Source organism: Rhagoletis zephyria, unplaced genomic scaffold, assembly GCF_001687245.7.
Source record: "Rhagoletis zephyria isolate East Lansing unplaced genomic scaffold, Rhagoletis_zephyria_1.1 Rzeph_scaffold_00230, whole genome shotgun sequence".
Taxonomy (NCBI): Eukaryota; Metazoa; Arthropoda; class Insecta; order Diptera; family Tephritidae; genus Rhagoletis; species Rhagoletis zephyria.
In genome coordinates this window covers 29,223-52,129 of record NW_016157314.1, presented here as the reverse complement: position 1 = coordinate 52,129, position 22,907 = coordinate 29,223, and the positions used below count along the sequence as shown (strand labels likewise).

At 37.1% G+C, this 22,907-nt stretch overlaps 1 protein-coding gene across 1 annotated transcript in view; it reads left to right on the top strand.

The window, feature by feature from the left end:
* The window catches only part of LOC108358268 (importin subunit beta-like), a 169,307-nt gene that overhangs the window by 135,557 nt on the left and 10,843 nt on the right, over nucleotides 1-22,907 (top strand). Inside the window, exons 3-5 of the mRNA XM_017609490.1 lie at nucleotides 14,053-14,294; nucleotides 14,351-15,383; nucleotides 18,155-18,162. Of these exons, the coding sequence (XP_017464979.1) occupies nucleotides 14,053-14,294; nucleotides 14,351-15,383; nucleotides 18,155-18,162 (1,283 nt within the window). The remainder of the gene's footprint in view (nucleotides 1-14,052; nucleotides 14,295-14,350; nucleotides 15,384-18,154; nucleotides 18,163-22,907) is intronic.

The following is a 22,907-nucleotide window of genomic DNA, read 5'->3' as shown; positions in this document are numbered from 1 at the left end:
CACTTCGGTTAACCGCGCAAATTAATTATTTAAGAAATATCGAATAAAAATAACAAAATTTTGTTTACTTCTCACTACGGTTTCTGCGAGTGCGCTTTAACGAATGCTTGAAAGAAATATGTGTTGAGTCAAATCAGTTTTTTGTTAATACGGTTCTTATATTGGTATAAACAAGGTATATGATAACACGGCCGAGTAATCATAGCCAACTTATGTACAGTAGACTGCATCACTGCCCATACAAAAAAAAGCGGTACTGTTTTTCCACTGGAATTATAAAATCTATGTATTATATTTTAAGACTTCCACCAAAATATCCTGCAAAAATATTAAGATTTACGATCAGAAAATACCTCCAAAGTTTAGTTCTTTTATTAATAAAGTTTTTTTTATATTTTTTGAAAAAATTACCTCAGATGACGGAGTAGTTTAAGCTTAAAAAGTTTTCAAAAAAAAATTCTACGGAATCATAATAATGAGATTTTTGATGCTGTTTTTGCACTTTTTTCAAAGACTGGTTTAAGAAAAACTTAAATACTTCAGCCAAAACCTTACCATTTAGACTTATGAGGTACCATTTTCTCACCCTTTTAATTTCTTTGCGAATAAGCTCACTAAAAATATGAAAAAGGGAGGTAAGATAAACGAGTGTCATTCCATGTTGAACTAAGATGTGTTGGTATTTGCAAAGAAACAAAAATAGTAGAAAATGATACCTGTGATACCTTATAAGTTAATATCGGTAAAGTTTTGGAGCAGGTTTTCAAGTTTTTCTTAAACAAATCTTTGAAAAAAGTTAAAAAACAGTATCAAAAATCTCACTATTATGATTCCGTTGATACAATTTTTGAATATTTTTATATACACTGCCGGAACAAAGTATTGGCACAGCATTTTTTCACAATATATGTAGGAGCGTATTAACCCATCCTTAGGCGACAGATAAGTGCAACCCTGGGTGAGCTACGTAGGAACGGAGTGACAAAGGACGAAACAATGATACCTAAAAGAAACTAAGACGAAACAGAACACGGCACTTGTTGCGCGACTTCTAAACCGGACAGACGTTAAAGGGCAATATTAATTAAAACATAAGAACTAAAGTATAAGCAAATTCATTAAAATTAACTAAAAACATAGGAATGTAAAAAGTGCTCGAGCCAATAGAACTACTTTAATACTTAAACCTAAAAACGCATGTTTAAAGTGTCAGCCACTCGGAAATCCCTACAGTTGGTGTCAGAGTAGGGTGCGGTAAAAACTCAAACACGCCGGTGACAAAAATTTCGTTTCACCTTTTTGAAATCCAGTGCGGTAAAATTTGCAAATTTGCTCAAAAGCAAAACAGCATACATATCTCGTCTAGTTCGGTTAAAAATAGTGGCGTTTGTTGCAGTCCCCAAACTGTACCGCGGTCTGTACGGCATCGGTAGACCCGATTTAACGGCGAAAAAATAATCCCGTTCAAAGCGACAGAAAGTGAAGTGCTCCCTCAGTATAGAGAAGCAGCGACATACAAGGGAGACTAAACAAAAGCATAACCGCCAGTGCCGTTGGTAACGCAGCGGCGGTGGAAGTCGCTAAAGTTTTAGCAGCATGTGCGCGTTATAATCTACCCTACCGTTATTGCTTCTGGGTGAAGCGGTTGCATACAGCAACAACGCAAAGCAAAATTTAAAAGTTTTAAGCAACAAAGTGCACAACCATCGAAACTTCTGGGTGAAGTCAGCGTCTTCGCAGCGCGCAGTCAGCGTCAACAAAGCGCACAAACACCGAAACTTCTGGGTGAAGTATCAAGTGCGCAGTCAACATCAGCAGAGCGCACGACCATCGAAACCACTGGGTGAAGTCAGCGCCAACGCAGTGCGCAGTCGGCGTCAGCAAAGCGCACGACAATAGAAACTGCTGGGTGAAGTAACCAAGCTTGAAGTCAGTATAAAGAAGGAACATATTTGAACTTCAGTGAACAAGTGTCGAAACTAAGAACGAGTAGCGCTGTATAACCAAATACAAGCAGCGCAAGAAATAATCACTTGGCACAGCAACGCAAGTGCGAACAACCAAACATCGTATCACCTACCAGCATTGCAGCGCACCAACATCATCATCGGTCAGCATTAGTGCAACGATAGGTCCTTTGCAAAAGCAAAATTGTATTTGTGGAATCAGCACAAAGGAGAGAGAACAAAGAAGAGCAGCAGGCAGCGCTACGGATGGTAAAGCAGGAAAATTTGAACGTCAGTAAGCAAACGTCGAAACTAAAAACGAGCAGCGCTGTATAACCAAATACAAGCAGCGAAAGAAAAAAGCACTTGGCACAGCAACGCAAGTGCGAACAACCAAACATCGTATCACCTACCAACATTGCAGCGCACCAACATCATCGTCGATCAGCATTAGTGCAGCGATAGGTCGTTTGCAAAAGCAAAATTGTATTTGTGGAATCAGCACAAAGGAGAGAGAACAAAGAAGAGCAGCAGGCAGCGCTACGGATGGTAAAGCAGGAAAATTTGAACGTCAGTAAGCAAACGTCGAAACTAAAAACGAGCAGCGCTGTATAACCAAATACAAGCAACGAAAGAAAAAAGCACTTGGCACAGCAACGCAAGCGCGAACAGCGAAACAACCAAACATCGTATCATCTACCAGCATTGCACAGCACAAGCATCATTGTCGATCAGCATTAGTACAGCGAATAGGGTGTCTACAATAGCAAATTTTAATTTTCGGAATCGGCGCAAAGGAGAGAGACGACAAAGAAGAAGAGCAGCAACTATACGGAATAAAAAGCGTTGTAAAATAGGAACATCCGGTAATTAAGCAATTTGTATTTACAAACCACTAGGTACGATTTACTTTTCTTACTCTTTGTTTTATATACATAAATATTTTCTTTGCGAAGAGAGCGAAAACTAAATATTCATAATTCCAATATGCTAAAGAAACAAAAAAAAAACGCTCGCATCTTACCCTTTGTTATTGTATTCAAATCATTTTTCTATTGTATTCAAATTATTTTCCTACATTCATAAGCAATTTTATACACGTAATCGTTTTCTTTGCGAAGAGAGCGAAAACTAAATATTCATAGTTCCAATAAGAATTACGTATGCAAAAGAAACACAAAAAATAAAATGCTCGCATATTACCCTTTGTTTTTGCATTAAAATCATTTTGCTGTTTTATTCAAATAATTTTCCTACATTAACACATAAACGTTTTTCTTTGCGAAGAGAGCGAAAACTAAATATTTGTAACTTCAATAAGAGTTCCGTGCGTTAGAAAAACAAATATATACTTGCAAACTGAAGTGTAGAAGGGAGTAAAGAATTTCAACGAGCACGATTCTGTAAATTTTATTTTGCCAATATTTCTAAATTGCAGATAATTAAATATTTTTTTTTGTATTTTAAATAAAATATCGCTAATACATAGCTACTTTAAGGCATTTATTGTTGATTTGTATGCTTATCCATTTTACAATATTTAAGACATTATAGCTACCGTAATGGACACAGAACAGATCTTCAGGTTGACCGTCAACGAACTTAAAGAAAGACTATTAGGGCTTAATCTTTCCACGACTGGTCGTGAGGCCACCCTACAAGATAGGTTATGTGAGCACTTCGGCCTGACTGTGGGTGACGATGAGGTCTCAAACGATGATAGCGAGTCGGTGCAAAGCTTCGTATCACCGCCACTGAGTAATGTGCGCGCAACCTTCACACTCCGTGACATCGAAAACTCGATGTTAGTATTTAGTGGTTCAGGGTACCCAACTATTGAAGAGTGGCTCGAAGTTTTCGAAGAAAATGCAGCTTCAGTTCAATGGGATGAGTCACAAAAATTTATTTATGGCAAGCAACTTTTAAAGGGGGCTGCAAAAATGTTTGTGCGTAGTCTGCGAGGGGTCACAAACTGGAGTTCATTAAAGCGTTCATTGAAAGGCGAATTTGGCATAATACCTAAGAAACCGCCGCAAGCGACCTAATGAAGATTTTCGCGAATACCTATATAGCCTCATGGAAATAGGAAAAGCCATAGAGCTAGACGATAGGAGCTTAATCTAATATTTTGTAGATGGTATTCCGGATTCCAGAGTCAGTAAAAGTAATCTGTACCAAGCAAAGACAATACAAGACTTAAAGGACCAGATAGTTATATACGAAAAGGTGCGTTCCGGGCCTCAACCCAGCATCAATCCGCAAAAAGTAGTCGATGATAAAAACAAAATATTCAAGCCGGTAACAAATAACTCGAAGCGATGTTATCGGTGTGGAACGGTTGGACACTTGGCTCCAAACTGTTCACAGAGACAGTCAGGCTGCTATGGTTGTGGTCAACAGGGCCACCGGGTAGCACAGTGCCCTAAAGTTCAACCTCAAATTAAACAAGATAAACCAAAAATAAATACCTTAGGGATAACACAGCGTATTAGATCAATGGGTTGTGTCATTTTCAAAGATCTAAAGTTCAATAATTTTACTTTTTCGGCCTTATTAGACACAGGCTGTGACTTGTGCCTAATGCGATACGACGTTTTGTTGATGATGGGAGACGTCGAGTTGTCTCGAGAAAAGCATCGCTTGGAGGGCATATGCGAGAGTGGTTTGTACACAATGGGCAGTTTTAATTTAAAACTGGTTGTGGACGGTCTTGAGCTGGAAGTAAAATTCCATGCAGTACGTGAGCGTGATATTTTATATCAGGCCATCATTGGAAACGAAGTTCTTAGGCAGCTGGATCTGATAGTGACCGAAGATCAAGCCACCTTTAATAAAAAAGGTATAGGACATCAGACTAGTGTTGAGACAGAGTATAATGAAGAAATTGAGCTGGTGAAAGAATTCAGAGACCTGTGCTTGGCGGTAACACCTGCCGTCAAAGACACTCTTGAAACAGATTTATCACATCTTAGGGACGAGATAGCTAAAGAAGTAGAAACCCTTATTAAGAACTACAATCCTAAGGCACAGCACCCTTCACCTATTCAGATGAAAATTTGTTTACTTGACGACGTACCGGTATATCAAGGGCCAAGGCGCATGTCCTACGCTAATAGGCGTGTCGTAGATAACCAAATAACAGAGTGGATGAAAGATGGGATTATACGCCCGAGTTCCTCAGAGTATGCATCTCCGATCGTATTAGCGGCAAAGAAGGACGGTAGCCAAAGGCTGTGCGGCGATTACCGCAGATTGAACGAGAAGATAATGAAGGATAATTTCCCTATGAAACTGATGGATGATGTCATCGAGAAACTGCAGAGCGCGCGTACATTCACTACGATTGACCTACGCAACGGATTTTTCCATGTCCCAGTTGAAGCGAAATCGCGAAAGTTACCCATCAGGGTCAGTACGAATTCATGTTTGTACCCTTCGGCATATCCAACGCCCCTGCGGTTTTTCTGAGATATATTTACACGGTATTTAGGGATACGGTAGAAAATAACATCGTAGTTACTTATATGGACGATTTAATTATCCCGTCAAAGAATAAAGAAGAAGGTATTGCCAAATTAAAACTAGTCTAAACAGGGCAGCCGAATATAACCTGCAAATTAAATGGAGCAAGTGCCAAATCCTAAGAGAAAGGGTAGATTTTCTAGGGTACATTGTAGAACCAGGTACTATAAGACCATCTCAGGCAAAAACTCAGGCGGTTGAAAGATTCCCTATACCGAGGGATCGAAAAACCCTTCAGAGATTCTTAGGGCTAACCTCGTACTTCCGGCGCTTCATTGATGGCTATGCGGTGATCGCTAAACCACTCTCGGACCTCCTGCGTAAGGAAACGAAGTTTGTGTTCAAGGAGGAACAAATGATAGCATTTCAGCAATTAAACACTTCTTTAGTGAGTGAACCGGTGTTGAGGTTATACAACCCCAAAGCCGCAACAGAGCTTCACACTGACGCCTCTAAGTATGGTTACGGGGCAGTCCTTCTCCAAAAGGATAGTGAGGACCAGCAGTACCATCCTGTGCAGTACATGAGTCAGAAGACTACCGAAGCTGAAGAACGGTACCACTCCTACGAGCTCGAGGTCCTCGCCATTGTAGCCGCGTTGAAGAAGTGGCGGGTTTATTTGCTTGGTACCCCCTTCAAAGTCGTAACCGACTGTAACGCGTTCGCAATGACGATGCATAAAAAGAACGTTCCGTTAAGAATAACACGCTGGGCACTATTTTTGCAAGATTTCACGTACACGATAGAGCACAGATCGGAGACCAAAATGCGGCACGTAGACGCATTAAGCAGAATCACTTGCTTATTGTTAGAAGATTCCTTACGCCACAGGTTACAACAAGCACAATCCGAAGACGATTGGACACGAGCAGTAAAAACAGTATTAGAGAAGGACTCGTATGAGATTTTTATACTAAGCACAGAATACTATATAAGGATCCCATCAAGGAACTGGTAGTAGTGCCATCATTAATGGAAGAAGAAATTATACGGGTAGCACACAGTCAGGGTCATTTCTCCGCTAAGAGAACGCAAGACATCATCGAAAAGACATTTTACATTCCGCAAGTATCATCAAAAGTCAGGCAACTAGTTCGTAGTTGTGTACAGTGCATTATTTCCGAATCCAAAGCTGGCAAGAGAGAAGGGTTTTTAGAACCAATAGACAAGGAGGACCGACCATTGGGAACGTACCACGTGGACCACGTCGGCCCAATGGAAAAAACGAATAAGCTGTATAGTAACATCCTCGTCATTGTTGATTCCTTCTCCAAATTCGTTTGGCTATACCCTACGCGAAGCACAGGAACCGATGAAGTGATCCAACGATTAGAAAAGCAAGCATTCACCTTTGGAAACCCGAAATGCATTATATCGGGCAGAGGAGCTGCCTTTACGTCCTACTTATTTAGGGAGTATTGTGAAAACGAGAATATCCAGCATCTGTTAATAGCGACGGGTGTTCCAAGAGGAAACGGCCAGGTTGAGCGGGTACAGCGGATTATCATGCCCATGCTGGCTAAGCTGTGCTCCGAAAACCCGACCACCTGGTACAAATACGTAGACTAAGTACAACAAACTCTACATAACACACCTCCAAGAAGCACAAAAGTATTCCCATTCAAACTATTAACCGGAATAGAAATGCGTGTAAGCTGTATTCCTGAGCTGCAAGAATTTCTTGAAAACGACGCCATTAACGAACTTGACAGAGACAGAGAAGCACTGCGCAGAAAGGCGCAAGAAAATATTTCGCGAATCCAGCAAGAAAATCGGACATGTTTTGACTCCAAGCGAAAACAAGCCGTAAAATATAAAATTGATGAGCTGGCCATTAAACGCACCCACTTCGTGAGTTCACTCCGGCTTCGGCCATGATTTTTTGGACCTTATAAGGTTAACAAGGTATGGAACCACGAGAGGTACGATGTGGAAAAGGTTGGTGAGGGCGAAGGCCCAAGACGAACAACGACCATAGCGGAGTATATGAAAAAGTGGCAGCCATTGTTTGAGGCCAAACGATAAACCAGGATGGCCGAATGCAGGAGCGTGTTTACCCACCCTTAGGCGACAGATAAGTGCAACCCTGGGTGAGCTACGTAGGAACGGAGTGACAGGACGAAACAATGATACCTAAAAGAAACTAACACGAAACAGAACACGACACTTGTTGCGCGACTTCTAAACCGGACAGACGTTAAAGGGCAATATTAATTAAAACATAAGAACTAAAATATAAGCAAATTCATTAAAATCAACTAAAAACATAAGAACTAAAGTATAAGCAAATTCATTAAAATTAACTAAAAACATAAGAACTAAAGTATAAGCAAATGTAAAAAGTGCTCGAGCCAATAAAACTACTTTAATACTTAAACCTAAAAACGCATGTTTAAAGTGTCAGCCACTCGGAAATCCCTACATATATGCAAAAAATTTTATTCTTATATTTTCCCGCCAATTTTGTATAAAATACATATGGTTCATTCAACAACAACAGATTCGCAGAATTTAGCAATGTTCATGTAGCATGTTCGATACAAGTTCCATTTTGGGAACGTCCGAACGGGAACTTGTGATCGCTATAGACTAACCATATACCATTTGTGGAAAATATTTTCATTGAATTCAGATAGGCATTGATGATGACTACTCATGGCAAAAAATGTGTGTTCATTCAGAGCCTACTATAGTTTTTATGATGAAAAAAGTGTATCCAAACGGAACGTCCGTAACGCAGGAAACACTATACTTCAGGGCATACCGCCGAGCAGTATCTACGTGATCTACAAAGCGCATACGGATAACATTGTATATCTGGTCCAAAATATGCCTGCCGGCAGTCATCTGTTTGTTTTTGGGGACTTCAACCTCCCAAACATTGCTTGGTCAGGGAGTTTCTCTAATTTGGGTCTTATTCCAACTAATATTACCGCCGCGCATGAATTGTATTGCGTTGATAACCTTTTAAGTCCCGACTTAATTCAAATTAATAGTTTTATGAACAAGCTTAGTAGAATTTTTGACCTTGTTTACGTTAGTGCGAATATCAACACCAACATCTCGCAATGTCATTCCCCAATTTCCCCCACTGACAAGCAGCACGTTTCGCTACTAGTGATGGTGGAATTCTATGAATTCTCACCCAGTAAACCTGATAACAGAGTCGCTTTTAAATACGGGTGCTGTGATTTCACTGGGAAAATATGTTCTCTGGTCTAAACGTCGTTGAGTGCTTTTCGGTATTTAAATCCCATGTGTACGAATTATGTTTAGGGAGTATTCCATTAATAAAACAAAAACCCTACAAGCTTCCGTGGTACACGCCTGAGCTTAAAAAACTTAAGAATCAGCGTAACAAGTTCTATAAAAAGTATGTAAAATCTAAAAATCAGCTTAATTGTAACAAGTATCAGCAGTCTTTAAAGAAATTGCCTTAATAAGTTTCTTTATAGAAGTTACATACTTTGAATTGAATCGAGCATTAAATCGAATCCTAATACCTTCTGGCAATACATCGAATCCAATAAGTCAAGCGTGGGTGTACCATCGGCAATTTATCTTGGTGAAAAACTTGCAAGTTCACCTCTAGATATAGCAAATTTATTTGCCGATTTCTTTAAATCTAATTTTGTTCAGGATGATGATAGTGGTCCATCCACGTTTTGTCAGGTAAATCAGTCTACAGCATTAAATTTTGGTTCCCTAAGGTTAACTTCTGATGACATAATCAGTGGTATCAAGAGCTTAAAACATTCCACTCGGACAGATGCGGATGGACTTTGTTCTGTCTTCCTTAAAAAATGTCAAGCTATTGTAGTGCCTCTGAAATTTGTTTTTAACAAATCATTAAGTTCAGGAGTTTTCGTCGAAGACTGGAAAGCAACAGCGATTACGCCCATTTTCAAAGGCGGTAAAAAGAATGACGTTGCTAATTATAGGCCAATCTCCAAGCTTTCTACTATTGCAAAACTATTTGAGGGGATTGTTAAAGAAAATATGTATTTCGCCGCTAAAAGCTTAATTTCACCTAACCAGCATGGGTTTGTGGCTGGGCGGTCCACGCTCACTAATCTATCCGTTTTTGGTGAATACTCCATTGATGCGTTCTCTGCTGGGCTCCAAGTAGACTGCATATACACCGACTTTGCCAAAGCCTTCGACAAAGTGTCCGATACTATTTTATTANACTTTTCTGATCCCTATACTCTGAAATTGCTGTACACATCATTCGTTCGCTCCAAGCTTGAATATGCGGCCTTTATCTGGAGACCGCATCAAAAATTTGCTGTTGATAGAATCGAGCGTATTCAAAAGCTGTTTCTAAAATATTTCCTTAGTTCCTTAAAATTCTCAGATCCCATCCCTTCTTACCATTCCCGTCTCCTCTTACTTAATCTAAAGTCCCTTGAGGCCAGAAGGACTGTTCTATCTCTTTATTTTGTGTTTGGGGTGATTAATGGAGAAATTGACTGCCCTTCACTGTTGATTTCCGTTCAGTTTCTTGTACCAACGAGGTCTCTTCGCTCTTTTTAACCATTTTATATCAAAAACGTAACTACAAACTATGCCAGGTATGCTCCAACAGCGCGTTCACTTCGCGAACTTAACGAGATTGCGAATTCTATTACCCTTGATTTTTCTTTGCCTAAGAATGTGTTTTCTAATTTACTAAACTCGATATTCTTCTAGCATTTTCTGTATAAATGTTCAAGTCTAGGTTAGCGTTTTAATCAGTAAGAACCATTGTTAGTTTTTTTTTACTTTTTCGAAATAAAACAAACAAATGTGCTACAAGTGCTTATAGAGTGAGCAGCTCTGTTTTAGAATATTATCCCTATGAATTGTAGTGGGCACAATTTTCAAAAAGTAAAGTAGAAAGAGACAGTTTTAAAATAAAAACGTAAATTTATTTTCAGTCAATTAAGTATGAAAAAGATTTAAAACTAAAATGTTTTGCAATAAAATTTAAAAAGCTACCTGTAATAAAAAGCATTTGATATGTTTGCGTCATTTGTCGAACAAAATGTTAAGCAGAAGTTACTGTAAGCTTCAGTAGCATTTGCTTCTTCAAGAAAGGCGCGGAGTGCATTGAAAACGTATGGTTTTAAAACAAAAAATAAGAATAATAATAATGGCCGACCATCTCCTCCGATTTCTGGCATGCGTCTTGATGTTGTCACACAAAGGGAGGGACCTAGAGTTTTACGCCGACTCCGAACGCCGATCGTATTTTTATGAAAAACGGTTTTTCTTGGCAGAAATAAACTCGGTGGTTTGCGCAAATTAGCGTTGCTCGGATTTCACTTTGCACTTGTACTTAAGCAACAGGTGCTGTGTGGTCTCGTTTGAGGGTGCTTCCTCCAATCCCTTCGTAGCCTTCTCAGGCGTGCCCCAAGGTAGTATTTTAGGACCTTTACTTTTTGTTCTTTTTATCAATGATATATGTAGTTGTTTTTCATCCTCACAGCTTTTGCTATATGCTGACGACCTGAAAATTTTTTCCGCGGTCAAAGAATATGAAGACGCGTTACGGCTTCAAGAAGAAGTTAATAAATTATATATGTGGTGTCGTAGATCTCGTCTCTATTTTAATATTAATAAGTGTTACCACGTAACGTACTCCAAAGTGGTGGAAACGTGGTTCCCACGTCATATAGTATTTCTGGTACTGTCCTTCAGGCAGTGGACGAGATTAAAGACCTAGGTGTGATTTTTGATTGCTCGTTTACCTTTAATAAGCACATTGACTTCATTATATCCAAATCATATGCTGCTCTGGGATTTGTGCGCCGAAATAGCTCAAACGGTTTTTCTTGGCAGAAATAAACTCGGTGGTTTGCTATTGCCTGCCGAGGGGCGCCCGGCTAAAACTAATTAATAAAATATCTACAAAATTAACAATAAAATATTTTCTTCGCAAAATCTATGAAGGGCTCTTCTATTAAACAAAAAAAAAAACTAGCAGTTACTCGTCGCACCGCTGTATTGTATATATATAGAAGGGATATGCTCCTTCCAAATTCTTGATAGCATTGGTTGCATACGTACATAATTGACTTAAAAAAATCTCTCACTGCCAAAGACATAACTGAAATATTGAAGATCCATGTATGCCTAAACCATCTTGAGCAATCTCTAGAGTTTTTGGGGCGAGAGGAAAGCTTTGGAATTCGGTCTGAACAAGCTGGGGAGTCAATCCATCGTCATTTCGTGAGGTTTTGGAATAGAGGAAAGTGAAAAACCATCATGGATCCCATATATGCTGTGAAACTAAAGGAAGCAGTCATAGACTTTTCTTTTAAGCACATTAAAACCACGAGGCAAGTGATTAACTTTGGCTATGCCATAGCTTGTATACACTTCAAACATCACAATAGTCAATTTGTATGTAAAGTTTCCTTACTTGAGTAAATATTTCTGATAATATTTTTTGAGAATCTTGTCACTATTTCTGGAATTTGATTTCCTGACAGGTACAGTAGTATTTGCAATTACACATATCGTCATTTAAAGTACAAAACCGCGTATCAAAAAAATGCAAAACCGCGTATCAAGATAATGCAAAACCGCGTATGTGAGGTTGCATAGATTATTTTCTATTTCAAAATGGTTCTCTTTTTTATAAAGCAATCACATTTCTGGCTAGTATATTTCACTACGAATGAATGAGGATTGAGCCAAGAGCTTGTGTGAGCAAATCCAATTTTTGGCAGCAAATGTCAGTTACGCGGTTTTCCAGAATGACCATACGCGGTTTTGTACTTTAAACGACGATATGTACATACACTGGAAATCAAAAGTGAGTGCATGGTGTTTTTGTTTAATATTTGCAATCTTTTTCTAGTTAAATTTTTTTTGTGGTTATTTTTTTTATAAAAATATGGTTCGTGCTTTAATTTAAACCGTATAAGTCTAATTTTCAAACTTTATACAGAACTTAGAAAATTCAACGGATTTCACGTTTGACCTTTTTAATCTGAATTTTTAGAAAAATGTTAAGTACGTAGATAGATCGGTTTTTTAATTCTAGTAAAACAAGTGCAAGTTTTAAGTGGCAAAAAAAGCGCGTTGATTTTTTATTTATTTTATTGTATTATTAAGAAAATTAACGCTATATTTTACAAATTGCACTTGTTATATGCATTAAAACGCAAAATCCGTAGGAAAAAATATTCATTAAAAATGAACGCGTTTTTCAGCCGCTTAAAACTTGTTTTACTAGAATTAAACCGATCTATCTGCTTACTCAAAATTTTTCTAAAAATTCAGATTAAAAGGGTCAAAATTTAGACGAAAATTCGTTGAATTTCTGTATAAAGTTTGACTTATGTGGTTCTAATTAAAGCACGAACTATATTTTTATAAAAAAAAAAATTAAAAAATTTTACTTGAAAAACATTTCAAATATTAAACAAAGCACACCGGGCACTCACTTTTGATTGCCAGTGTATATACATATATAGTGTGTGTGAATGTGCGTACGCATAAATATACTTTGGCCAGTGACGGTAGCCATTTTTATGCATTTAAATTTTTAACACTCGAGTTTTTTTTATTAAAATCCTGAATAAGACCTAACGGGGTGGTTTTCTCCTATATGGACACCTACGATTTCAGGGTAAAGATTTCTTGTTCCAGTGGATGTTAAATAATCACCGGGCACCTATGAATTTTTTTGGCATTATGGAAAAACTTTTCTTTGCCAGACAACTGTGAATGACGTGCAGTATTCTGCGAACATTTAAATGTTGAAACACCAGTCTCGTTTCTATGGTGGCCATATCCTGATCGATCACATTGTTCATCACTAAAATATTCTAAAACTTCTAGAAAGGTATAAATGAGCTAATGTAGAAAATGTATTTTCAAAGACATTTTGTCTCCGATTTGGGCTTGGTTTCTCAGTATTTTTCCTACAAGGGTTTTAGCAGTTTTAGCCAGATTTTTTTCTAGGAAACCATTGATGACATCAATGAAAGAGTTGAATCCACTTAACTTCTGACACCCAAATTCATAAAAAATAAAGAAGACTTTAACTTCTTTACAAATTAAACATTTTTATGGAAATGTCACTTTATAGAGCTCTTTATCTATTTTATTTTTTATGAATAATTTGAAGTCTTCAGTTGCCATAGTTTCTGAATGAACGTATGGTATATTCGAAATCAGCGTCCTAAATATACCCCAGAAATATGGATGCCGTCCTTGCCTTTTCCTGGAAATTATGTTTTGTAAACCTATGTTATTACAGGGTATTTAGGACAGGTTAAGTGTTACCAATAAAAATGCCATATTTTCTTTATTTATGAATAAGTTTTGCTGGACTAAACAAAAAGGATTATGAGCAGGGTCAGAGGTTTTTTTATTATAGATTGGTATTCACCGTGATCGTGAGCGAAAAAAAAGCAAAAAATTGTTAACGATAGACAACGATCGTCAAACGCCTTCTCGAAAAAAAGGGGAAATTAAGGGCCTTGAGGTTGATGCTCTTCCCATTATCGTCGAGGCGCTGGCATGCATGTGTATTGTGTTTCCAAAAATTTAAGTAATACGCAATCGCTTTATTTGTTTATCTTTTTAGATAAAAATGAACTTTTATCTGCAAAGAATTTCTTGGAACAAGCGGCCGAAGAAAACTTACCTGAGTTCTTAAAAGCTCTTTCGGATATATTGGTCTCTGTGAACAACAGTCCAGTAGCACGTATGGCTGCAGGATTACAACTTAAAAATCATTTGACCAGTAAAGATGAGACTGTCAATCAACAGTATCAGCAACGATGGCATCAATTTTCAGAAGATACTCGCGAGTACATAAAAAGAAATGTATATGTAAATTTTTTAAATACCAATATCATTATTCAAGCTAATTTTATTTTTAGATCCTCGCTGCTTTGGGAACAGAAAATACTCGGCCTTCCTGCGCTGCACAGTGTGTTGCTTATGTAGCCGTCACAGAATTGCCTCTAAAAGGATGGCCTGTTCTTATTCAAACATTAGTCAACAAGGTTGTGACTGATAATTCCAGCGAAATTGATCGTGAAGCAGCACTGGAAGCTATTGGATACATTTGTCAGGACATACGTTATGGCGTGTTGGAACACCAGTCGAATCAAATTTTGACAGCTATCATCCATGGAATGAGAAAGCTGGAGCCGAGCAATCATGTCCGACTAGCAGCAACAACTGCTTTGCACAATTCCTTAGAATTCACAAAAGCTAATTTTGAAAAAGATCTGGAAAGAAATTTCATAATGGAAGTAGTATGCGAAGCAACTCAATCTCAAGACACACAGGTTTGTGTAGCCGCCCTACAGTGCTTGGTTAAAATTTTAACCCTTTACTATCAATATATGGAACCTTATATGGCCCAAGCTTTATTCCCTATTACTTTGGAAGCTATGAAGTCAGAAAACGATCAAATAGCTTTACAGGGAATTGAGTTTTGGTCAAATGTATGCGATGAGGAAATCGATTTAGCAATTGAAACTCAAGAGGCAAATGACGCCGGTCGAGCTCCTATTCGAGTATCAAAACATTACGCCAGAGGCGCTCTTCAATATCTAACTCCTGTGTTAGTAGAAAAGCTCACAAAACAGGATGAATGTGACGACGAAGATAACTGGAGCCCACCGAAAGCAGCATCTGTTTGCCTGATGCTATTAGCAACATGCTGCGAAGATGAGATTGTTCCATATGTTTTCCCGTTCATCAAGGATAACATAGAGTCGCCAAACTGGCGTTTTCGCGATGCTGCTGTTATGACCTTTGGATCTATTTTAAGTGGCCTAGAAACCAATACTCTAAAACCTTTAATAGAGCAAGCAATGCCTACACTGATACATTTAATGTATGACGAAAGTGTAATCGTTCGGGATACGACAGCATGGACCTTTGGCCGGATATGTGATGTAAGTTATTTCTAATTTTTTAATTAGTTCCTAGAAGCTTAGGCTCTGTGTTGGTTACGGTGAACTTTAGTACCCACATTGAAGTCAAATTTGAAATATCTCAACACTACAGGTATTTCCGATTAATTGCACCGAGTCTACCTAGTATTATGAAAACATAAAGGCATAATTTAATAAAATTGTCGTTGTTACTTTAAATTTTCATTGCATAACATGAAGGCATAAATATACCCCAGTAAAAGAATTATATGTGCAATACATCAACTTCAACTAGTTAAATGAAAAACCAATACTAGATCTTTGATGCTTTTCCCCAATAATTGTATTCATTTACTTTATCAAAAGAATATAAAAAACTTTCTGAATATGCATTAGTTTATAACAAGAGAATTTAATTGTACCATTATGTTGAAATTTTCATAGAAAATATTTATATGTGCAAAGAAACAAGTTTTAGGCTATCGATTATTTTAGAAAAGTTTAAAAGATAATTTTATTTGTTGCTTTTGGATTGTATTTCTATTGCACAATTTTATTTGTTTTCCGCTTTGCGACATAGATTTTACCGAAATTTTGTAGTAAAATTTGTATTATCTCCTCCTATTTATGAAGTTTGGTTTATTTAAGTTTCAACGCGTTATCATTCTGTCTCAAATAATAATAATAAGTAAAAATCTTGTTGAGAAGTTGTTACAAATTACACTGGTATTAAAGCCCACATTTGAGGCTAGATATTCTAAAAGAAGGTATTTTATTCCCTCAATAACGATTTTGTTGTTCGCACGGTATGAACAACAACGTTTTGCCGCTGGAATTTTCAAATATCTTCAGTCGAAATGAGCGAAAAATGTGCCAACTTAATGCACAAAGAATGTTTCTACTCTAGATATTAATTTTTCTCAAAGTGAAAATATTTTATTTGTTTTCCAAAGCTATACGCTTTTTACTTTAAAGCAGAGATTCCTTTCGCCAAGGGCAGGTTTGCCATGGGAGCCGGATGACTCTCCAATAATGGTGGGCATCTGGATCAGTTATATTGAATTTTTTTTCATCAGTGAAAATTGCATTTTTCAATTCTTCCTACGAAATTTGTAATTTTTGTAAAATGCTAAAAGGCATTTCTTGCCATATGCTATTTATTTCTTCAACCTAAGTACCAAATCTGTGTTTATTATTTATTGGAAACTTTGCCTTGTGAGAGAGAGATTCACATACATTTCAATTTTTACGGTAAATCATGCTGTTCCTAGTAGCTAACCTTTTGATATGTCATTTGCACCACTCTTGGGGTTTGTATAGGGCCATCAAGATCATTATTTCCATAGTCGTCGGGATTTTTAAAGGAATAATATTCTGCTGTCTAATTACTTTAGCAGTTATTTAGCTACCTTTCATGCCACAAAAATGCATTCCTGTTATATTTACGGGCTCTTCTTCAGATAGTTCAATGCCACGGGATATTATGGGCCATAATATAATTAGGGAAAATAGTAAAACGGTTTCTATTATGAAACAGCTTCTATATGTTTAACCTTTTACCACACAGTCATTGGTGTAGTTTTCTGTTGAAAATTTTTGACACTGCAGCAGGCGGAAGCTGAATAGTTAATTTTGCATATATATGTAATTATTTACTATTGAGTATTAACTATTGTTTGTGATGACGGTAGTTAAAATTATAAAGGAACATCCACTAAACATATGAAAACACTTATAAGCTAAAGGCTTTTATAATCGCATACAGCAAAAAGTTTTACCCTTCTTCCATAGAGCGAAAATGAGGAAAAACATATTGCAAATATAATTCTTTTACTGGGTTACATATACATATGCACTATCGTACAATTTAAAGTGCACAGCTTGCTCTAATATAATATTCATACTTATTTTCATGAACAATTTTTTTGGATTAATTACACGGTTCTCAAAAACGTGACGTGTCGAAAAATTTAACGAAATGGCAAATTTCAAAAAGAAAAAAAAATACGTGTTAATGAAAAACAAATTCGCCTGATTGATTCCACCTCATGACGATGAGTTAAATAGAAAATAGCTTGCACTTTTTTTCCCTCAGATACGAAAATCTCAATCTATGAAATTATACGATCAAATTGTGTTGAACCGTGTAATTTAAGAAAATATTATTATAGAAATCAAAGTTTTACAATTTATTTCAAGTTTACAAATATTCAAAAAATGTTCATCAAAATTTTCAACTTTTTATTCAGAACTTCTGGAGGGTGTTGCGGGTTTTTTCCATATAAAAATAATTGTGTATTCGTTATATGGAAGCAAATGCAACAAAAAAAAAAATAAACCAAAAAAATCAACGGTAATCTTTAGCGACTTGAAACTTGCACTTTGTTTACTAAAATTGAATGGGCTACAAACCTACATACTCGAAAAGTTTCTAGAAATTGTGAATAATTTTCATGAAAATAAATGTGAATATTACAGGTATTAGAACAATCTGTGCGCTTTAAATTGTCCGATACGATAGTGTACCTTGTTTATACCGACTCATAAAACGTTTTGACCCAGTTCATTGTGATTCAGAACGGAAAAACAAACCAAATTTTAATAGCTCAGAAATCAAAAATGTATTGACTCGAATTTGTTTTCAAATCGCTTTTTTATTTCTCACATCGCACAGTGTTTCTACTATATGGAGGCTGGTGGAAAAAAGTCGTGGTTACAGGTGATTAAAAAACCTATTGGACTTAGAGAGAGAAAATAATAATAACTAGAGTGCCAGTTACTGTCGAAATTCGACAGTTTTTCCAGTTTTAGAAGCCTTGGAGAGGTTTACTAACTGAACACGTAGCAAAACTTATACGGTACAAATTAACTAACCGGAAAATCTTCTGCTGAAACGTAACTAAATTTTTTTTATCTGAGAAGGTCTTTGGAGGACTTCGGCAGGAATTGGAACTGACCCGATACATTCAAGTTTATCGATAAATTTCAATGATTTGATACATATCGATAGTTCGATGAATTTCAAGAACACTAAAATTCGATAACTCAACAAAATTCGTGAATTCGACCAATTTCGATAACTTTGAAATTCGATGGCTCGATAAATTTCGATAACTCAAAAATGTAAAAACTTTGGATACCTTTATAAATTTTTACTTTTGACATCTCCACATTTTTCGAAAACTATCTAAACATTTTGATAACTCGTTACACTCTGTTAACACGATTAAATGCGATAAGCAGTGATAAATCGATAAGCTCATATAACCTTGAAATTTCGATAAATCGATATATTTTGAAAATTCCATAAACTTCGCGTTGTTGAACCAACCATTTTCAGTAGATCAATAATTATCGATAACTCTGTAAGTTGAAAGAACTCCATGCATTACGACACCTCGATAAATTTCGTTAAGTCTATAAATAATGATAATTCAATAAATATCGATAACTTGATACATTTCTTTAACTTGACAAATTTCGTTAATCCCACACGTTTTTATAGCTCGATAACTATCCGTAAATTTGGACAACTAACTTTCTGTGTCTATAAATTTCGACAACTCAGTAAACATTGATCAGTTTGAATAATTCGATACGTTGCGATAACTTAATAAGCATGGATAAATTCGATAATTTGATATAAACTTCGATGATTCGATAAATTTCAGTAACCTTTATGGCTGATTTTATTTCGATTCCTATCTTTTAACCTAATTCTTATGTATTTCTCATTGTCTCCATTTTCACCTTTATCTCAATTTTCGTCTTTATCTTCACTTTTGCCTCTTTTTGACTTCATCGTTCTCACTTGTTTCTTCATCTTCATATTTATCTTTATTTCAAAGTTTAATTTTAAATACGAAGTAAAACAAAATGCGAAACAGCTTAAATTGAACAGGTTGCGAAAACAACCATACACAAATATGGAAATTTTTAAACGACGATTTTCAACCAATTTCGAAACTATAAAAACTCCTCATCTACAGAAAATTACCTTTCCAACGGTGTTTTTGGTTTTGAAATCGGTAACTTTACCTTGGTCTTCATCTTTGTTTTTATCTTTCACATCTTTGCTTATATCCTTTTCTTTTTCTATTCACGTAGATGAGGTGAGGTGCGATGAGTGATAAGATGTGACGTGATTTTATGTGATGTGATAGGATGTCATGTCATGTGTTGTCATACCCTCAGATGTCATGTCATATGATGTCATATCATGTGATGCCACGTCAGGTAATGCCATGTCATATCATACGATGACATATCATGTGATGTCAAGTCATGTGATGTCATGCCATATAATGTGATGTCATATCATATGATGTCATGTCACGTGGTATCGTGTGATGGGATATCATGTGATGTCTCTTCATATCATGTGATGTCTCTTCATATCATGTGATGTCTCTTCATATCATGTGATGTCTCTTCATATCATGTGATGTGATGTCATTTAATGTGATCACATTCCATGTTCCGATTATTATATGGATAACCCTGTTGATAACTGTGCCGATAAAAATACCGATAACAATATCCATAAACATATAGAAAAATACAACGATTGCAAAATCGATTAATTCATCGATAAATATAACAATCATCAGTATCGATTATTGCACATATCGATAACAATATAAATCAATTATTTAATCGATTATTATACCGATAACAATATCCATTATTGTATCGATAATAATATAGATTATTATATTGATTATTATATCGATTACAATAGCTGTTATTTAATCAATAACAGTATCGATAACAACATCGATTATATTATCGATAGCAATGTCGATTATTATATCGATAAAAATATCGGGTTTTATATCGATAACAATATCGATCTTCATCCTCATCCTTTTCTTCATATTTAACTTTATTTTTGCATATTCCTCTACACCTTTACCTTAAAGGGTTTAAATTTGCTTTGATCTTCGTTTTTGCCTGTACCTCTAGGCATCTTTGTTTTTGTTTTTATTCTCAAACTGCTAAACCGCTGAGAACCATTTCGATGTGCATTATTCCCCTTGAATTTTACAATTTACTCCCAACCAACCAACTGCCGCTAAAGAAGTTTACTTCATGAATTCAAGAAATGTTCTTACCCTTTCAGTTACCCTAATTCTTATGTATCTGTCATTGTCTCCATTTTCGTCTTTATCTTCACTTTTGTCCTTTCTTTTGACTTCATCGTTCTCATTTATTTCTTCCTCCTCATATTTATCTTTATTTCAAAGCTTAATTTCAAATGTGTAGTGAAACAACAGGCGAAACATGTCAAATTGAACATGTTGCAGCAACATCTATACACAATTCGAAAATGTTTAAACAACGGTTTTGGGCGTAATTTTCAACCAATTGTGAAACCATAAAAACTCTGCTCATCTACGGAAAAATCGGTTCGGTAGAATCGCCAAACGAACGGAGACAAAATTTATGTTAGCGTATTAATATATAGATAATAGATTGGCGCTTACACATATGTTAGTGTTTGGCCGAGCTTCTCCCCCGATTTGTGGCGTGCGCCTTAATGTTGTCACACAAAGCGGAGGGACCTACAGTTTCACGCCGACTCCGAACGGCGATTGTATTTTTATGAGAAGCTGTTTTTCACGGCAGAAATGCACTCGGAGGTTTGCCATTGCCTGCCGAGGGACGACCGCTGTAAAGAAAAAACCTTTTTTCTATATTTTTTTGCGATGTTGCTTTGACCAGGGCTTGAACCCAGGTGCTGCGGAGAGAGAGAAAAGTAAAAGTCATAAATACAAAATATCACATAATTTACTCACCCCTCCCTACGAACGGTACATTTTCACGCACGATACCGACTAATCAGTTTATTTGCATTTTGCGCTGAACCCTTAACATCAAGTGTTTCTTTTTCCTCTGTAATCGATTCTTTTGTTTCTACTTTGGTGAGTAGCTGAAATCGCGCAGGGTGCGCCGGAGGAGTTCCAATTATTTTAATTAAAAGAACAGATAAAATGTTGTTTGAATTCAACTGCCAATTCACAAGCTTATTGCGTTCGATCGAGTTAGTACAAAGTTCACTTAAGAGCTACTTAATTTGCCCGAGTGGCGGTATAAAACATTTGGTGATGCGGTTGCGACGGCGGTTAAAAAGTGAGTGACCCCCGCTTCATCGGCGAGGACGAGTCACACCGTACCCTCGCTTACAATATATTCGACTGCTACAATGCAATTTCGAAAATACAAAGTAAGATGAGGTGGCACAATATTTAGTTAGGGTCTAGTACAATAATACATATTAGAAATAAATGAAATGAATTTACAATACCAAATTAATATATATGAAAGGCGCCTGTCACACCAACAATACGGATCGCGATATTTGGATCGCGATTCTGGATCTTGATATTTATTGAAGGTGTAGCATCAAATATTGATGGATCGTGATACGGATCCCAAAATATCTAGAAGTTCTGAAATCCGGATCACGCATCGCGGATCGCGCAGTAAATATTGAAGGTGTAGCATATTCAAAACGCGATCCATACATTTAGCCAGTACATTTTGTACTCTCATAATGCGAACATCGAAAACGTATTCGCTCTCGGCTCTTAAAACCTTTCAAAACAAATTGAAAGCATTTAAATTAACATAAGAAATTATCTTTAAATTATTGGTACAAAATATAAATATTTTCTTGCGGCATAATAAGCGTGCAGCACAAAAATTATGCAAATACTGACGCGATAAATATTGAACGTTTAGCACACACTCACGATCCATCAATATTTTTAGATCCATCAATATGGATCAGCATCCAAATATCGCGATCCGTATTGATCGTGAACCGGCGCCAAAAGGTATCAGGAGGCGATGTATGTATAGTCCATGTCTTCAACATCTATAAATGCCGAGGAATATTTAGGTGGAGGTATTTCTCATTTATTTGGTATTTTCCTGTTCATAAAATTTACTTGAAAATGTAGATGCTGTTGTTGTTGTTGTAGCGGCTACAACAACCCCGCCCAGGACGGTTGGTATCTCAGTCGTTGTCGTCAAGTTCCACTAACGGCAGCCCTAGGAAGCGTGCAGCTTCTGTGGGGTTTGTCCACGGGGACAAGGCCGTTAGGGTTGTCGGGTTTTCCGGGCATGCGAAGAGATGTTTCGAGTCATGTGGGGTCTCTCCGCAAGCCGGACACTCATTCGGCACATCCTCATTCAACCTACTCAGGTAGGAGTTCAACCTGCTGCAGTAGCCGGAGCGAAGTTGTGCAAGTGTTGTGCGTGTCTCCCGAGGCAGATGAAGCTCCGTTTCGTCTATGTCGGGGGGTGGTATGCCTAGAACGGCATTCACAGGTCTAGAGTCTACATAACTCGAGACTGAGTCCCTGTGAATGCCGTTCGGGGCCTGTCGGTACGCTGTCGGGTCCAGAGGTTGCTTAATGAACCTCTGGTCTTCGTCCGTCAATTCATATAGATGCCTCCTGACGTGCCTAGGCGAGGGCTCCTCTGCAAGCAGCTGTCTGCTTGGGTGGCCACTTCTGTGGCTCCCGATCAGGAACTGCTTGCA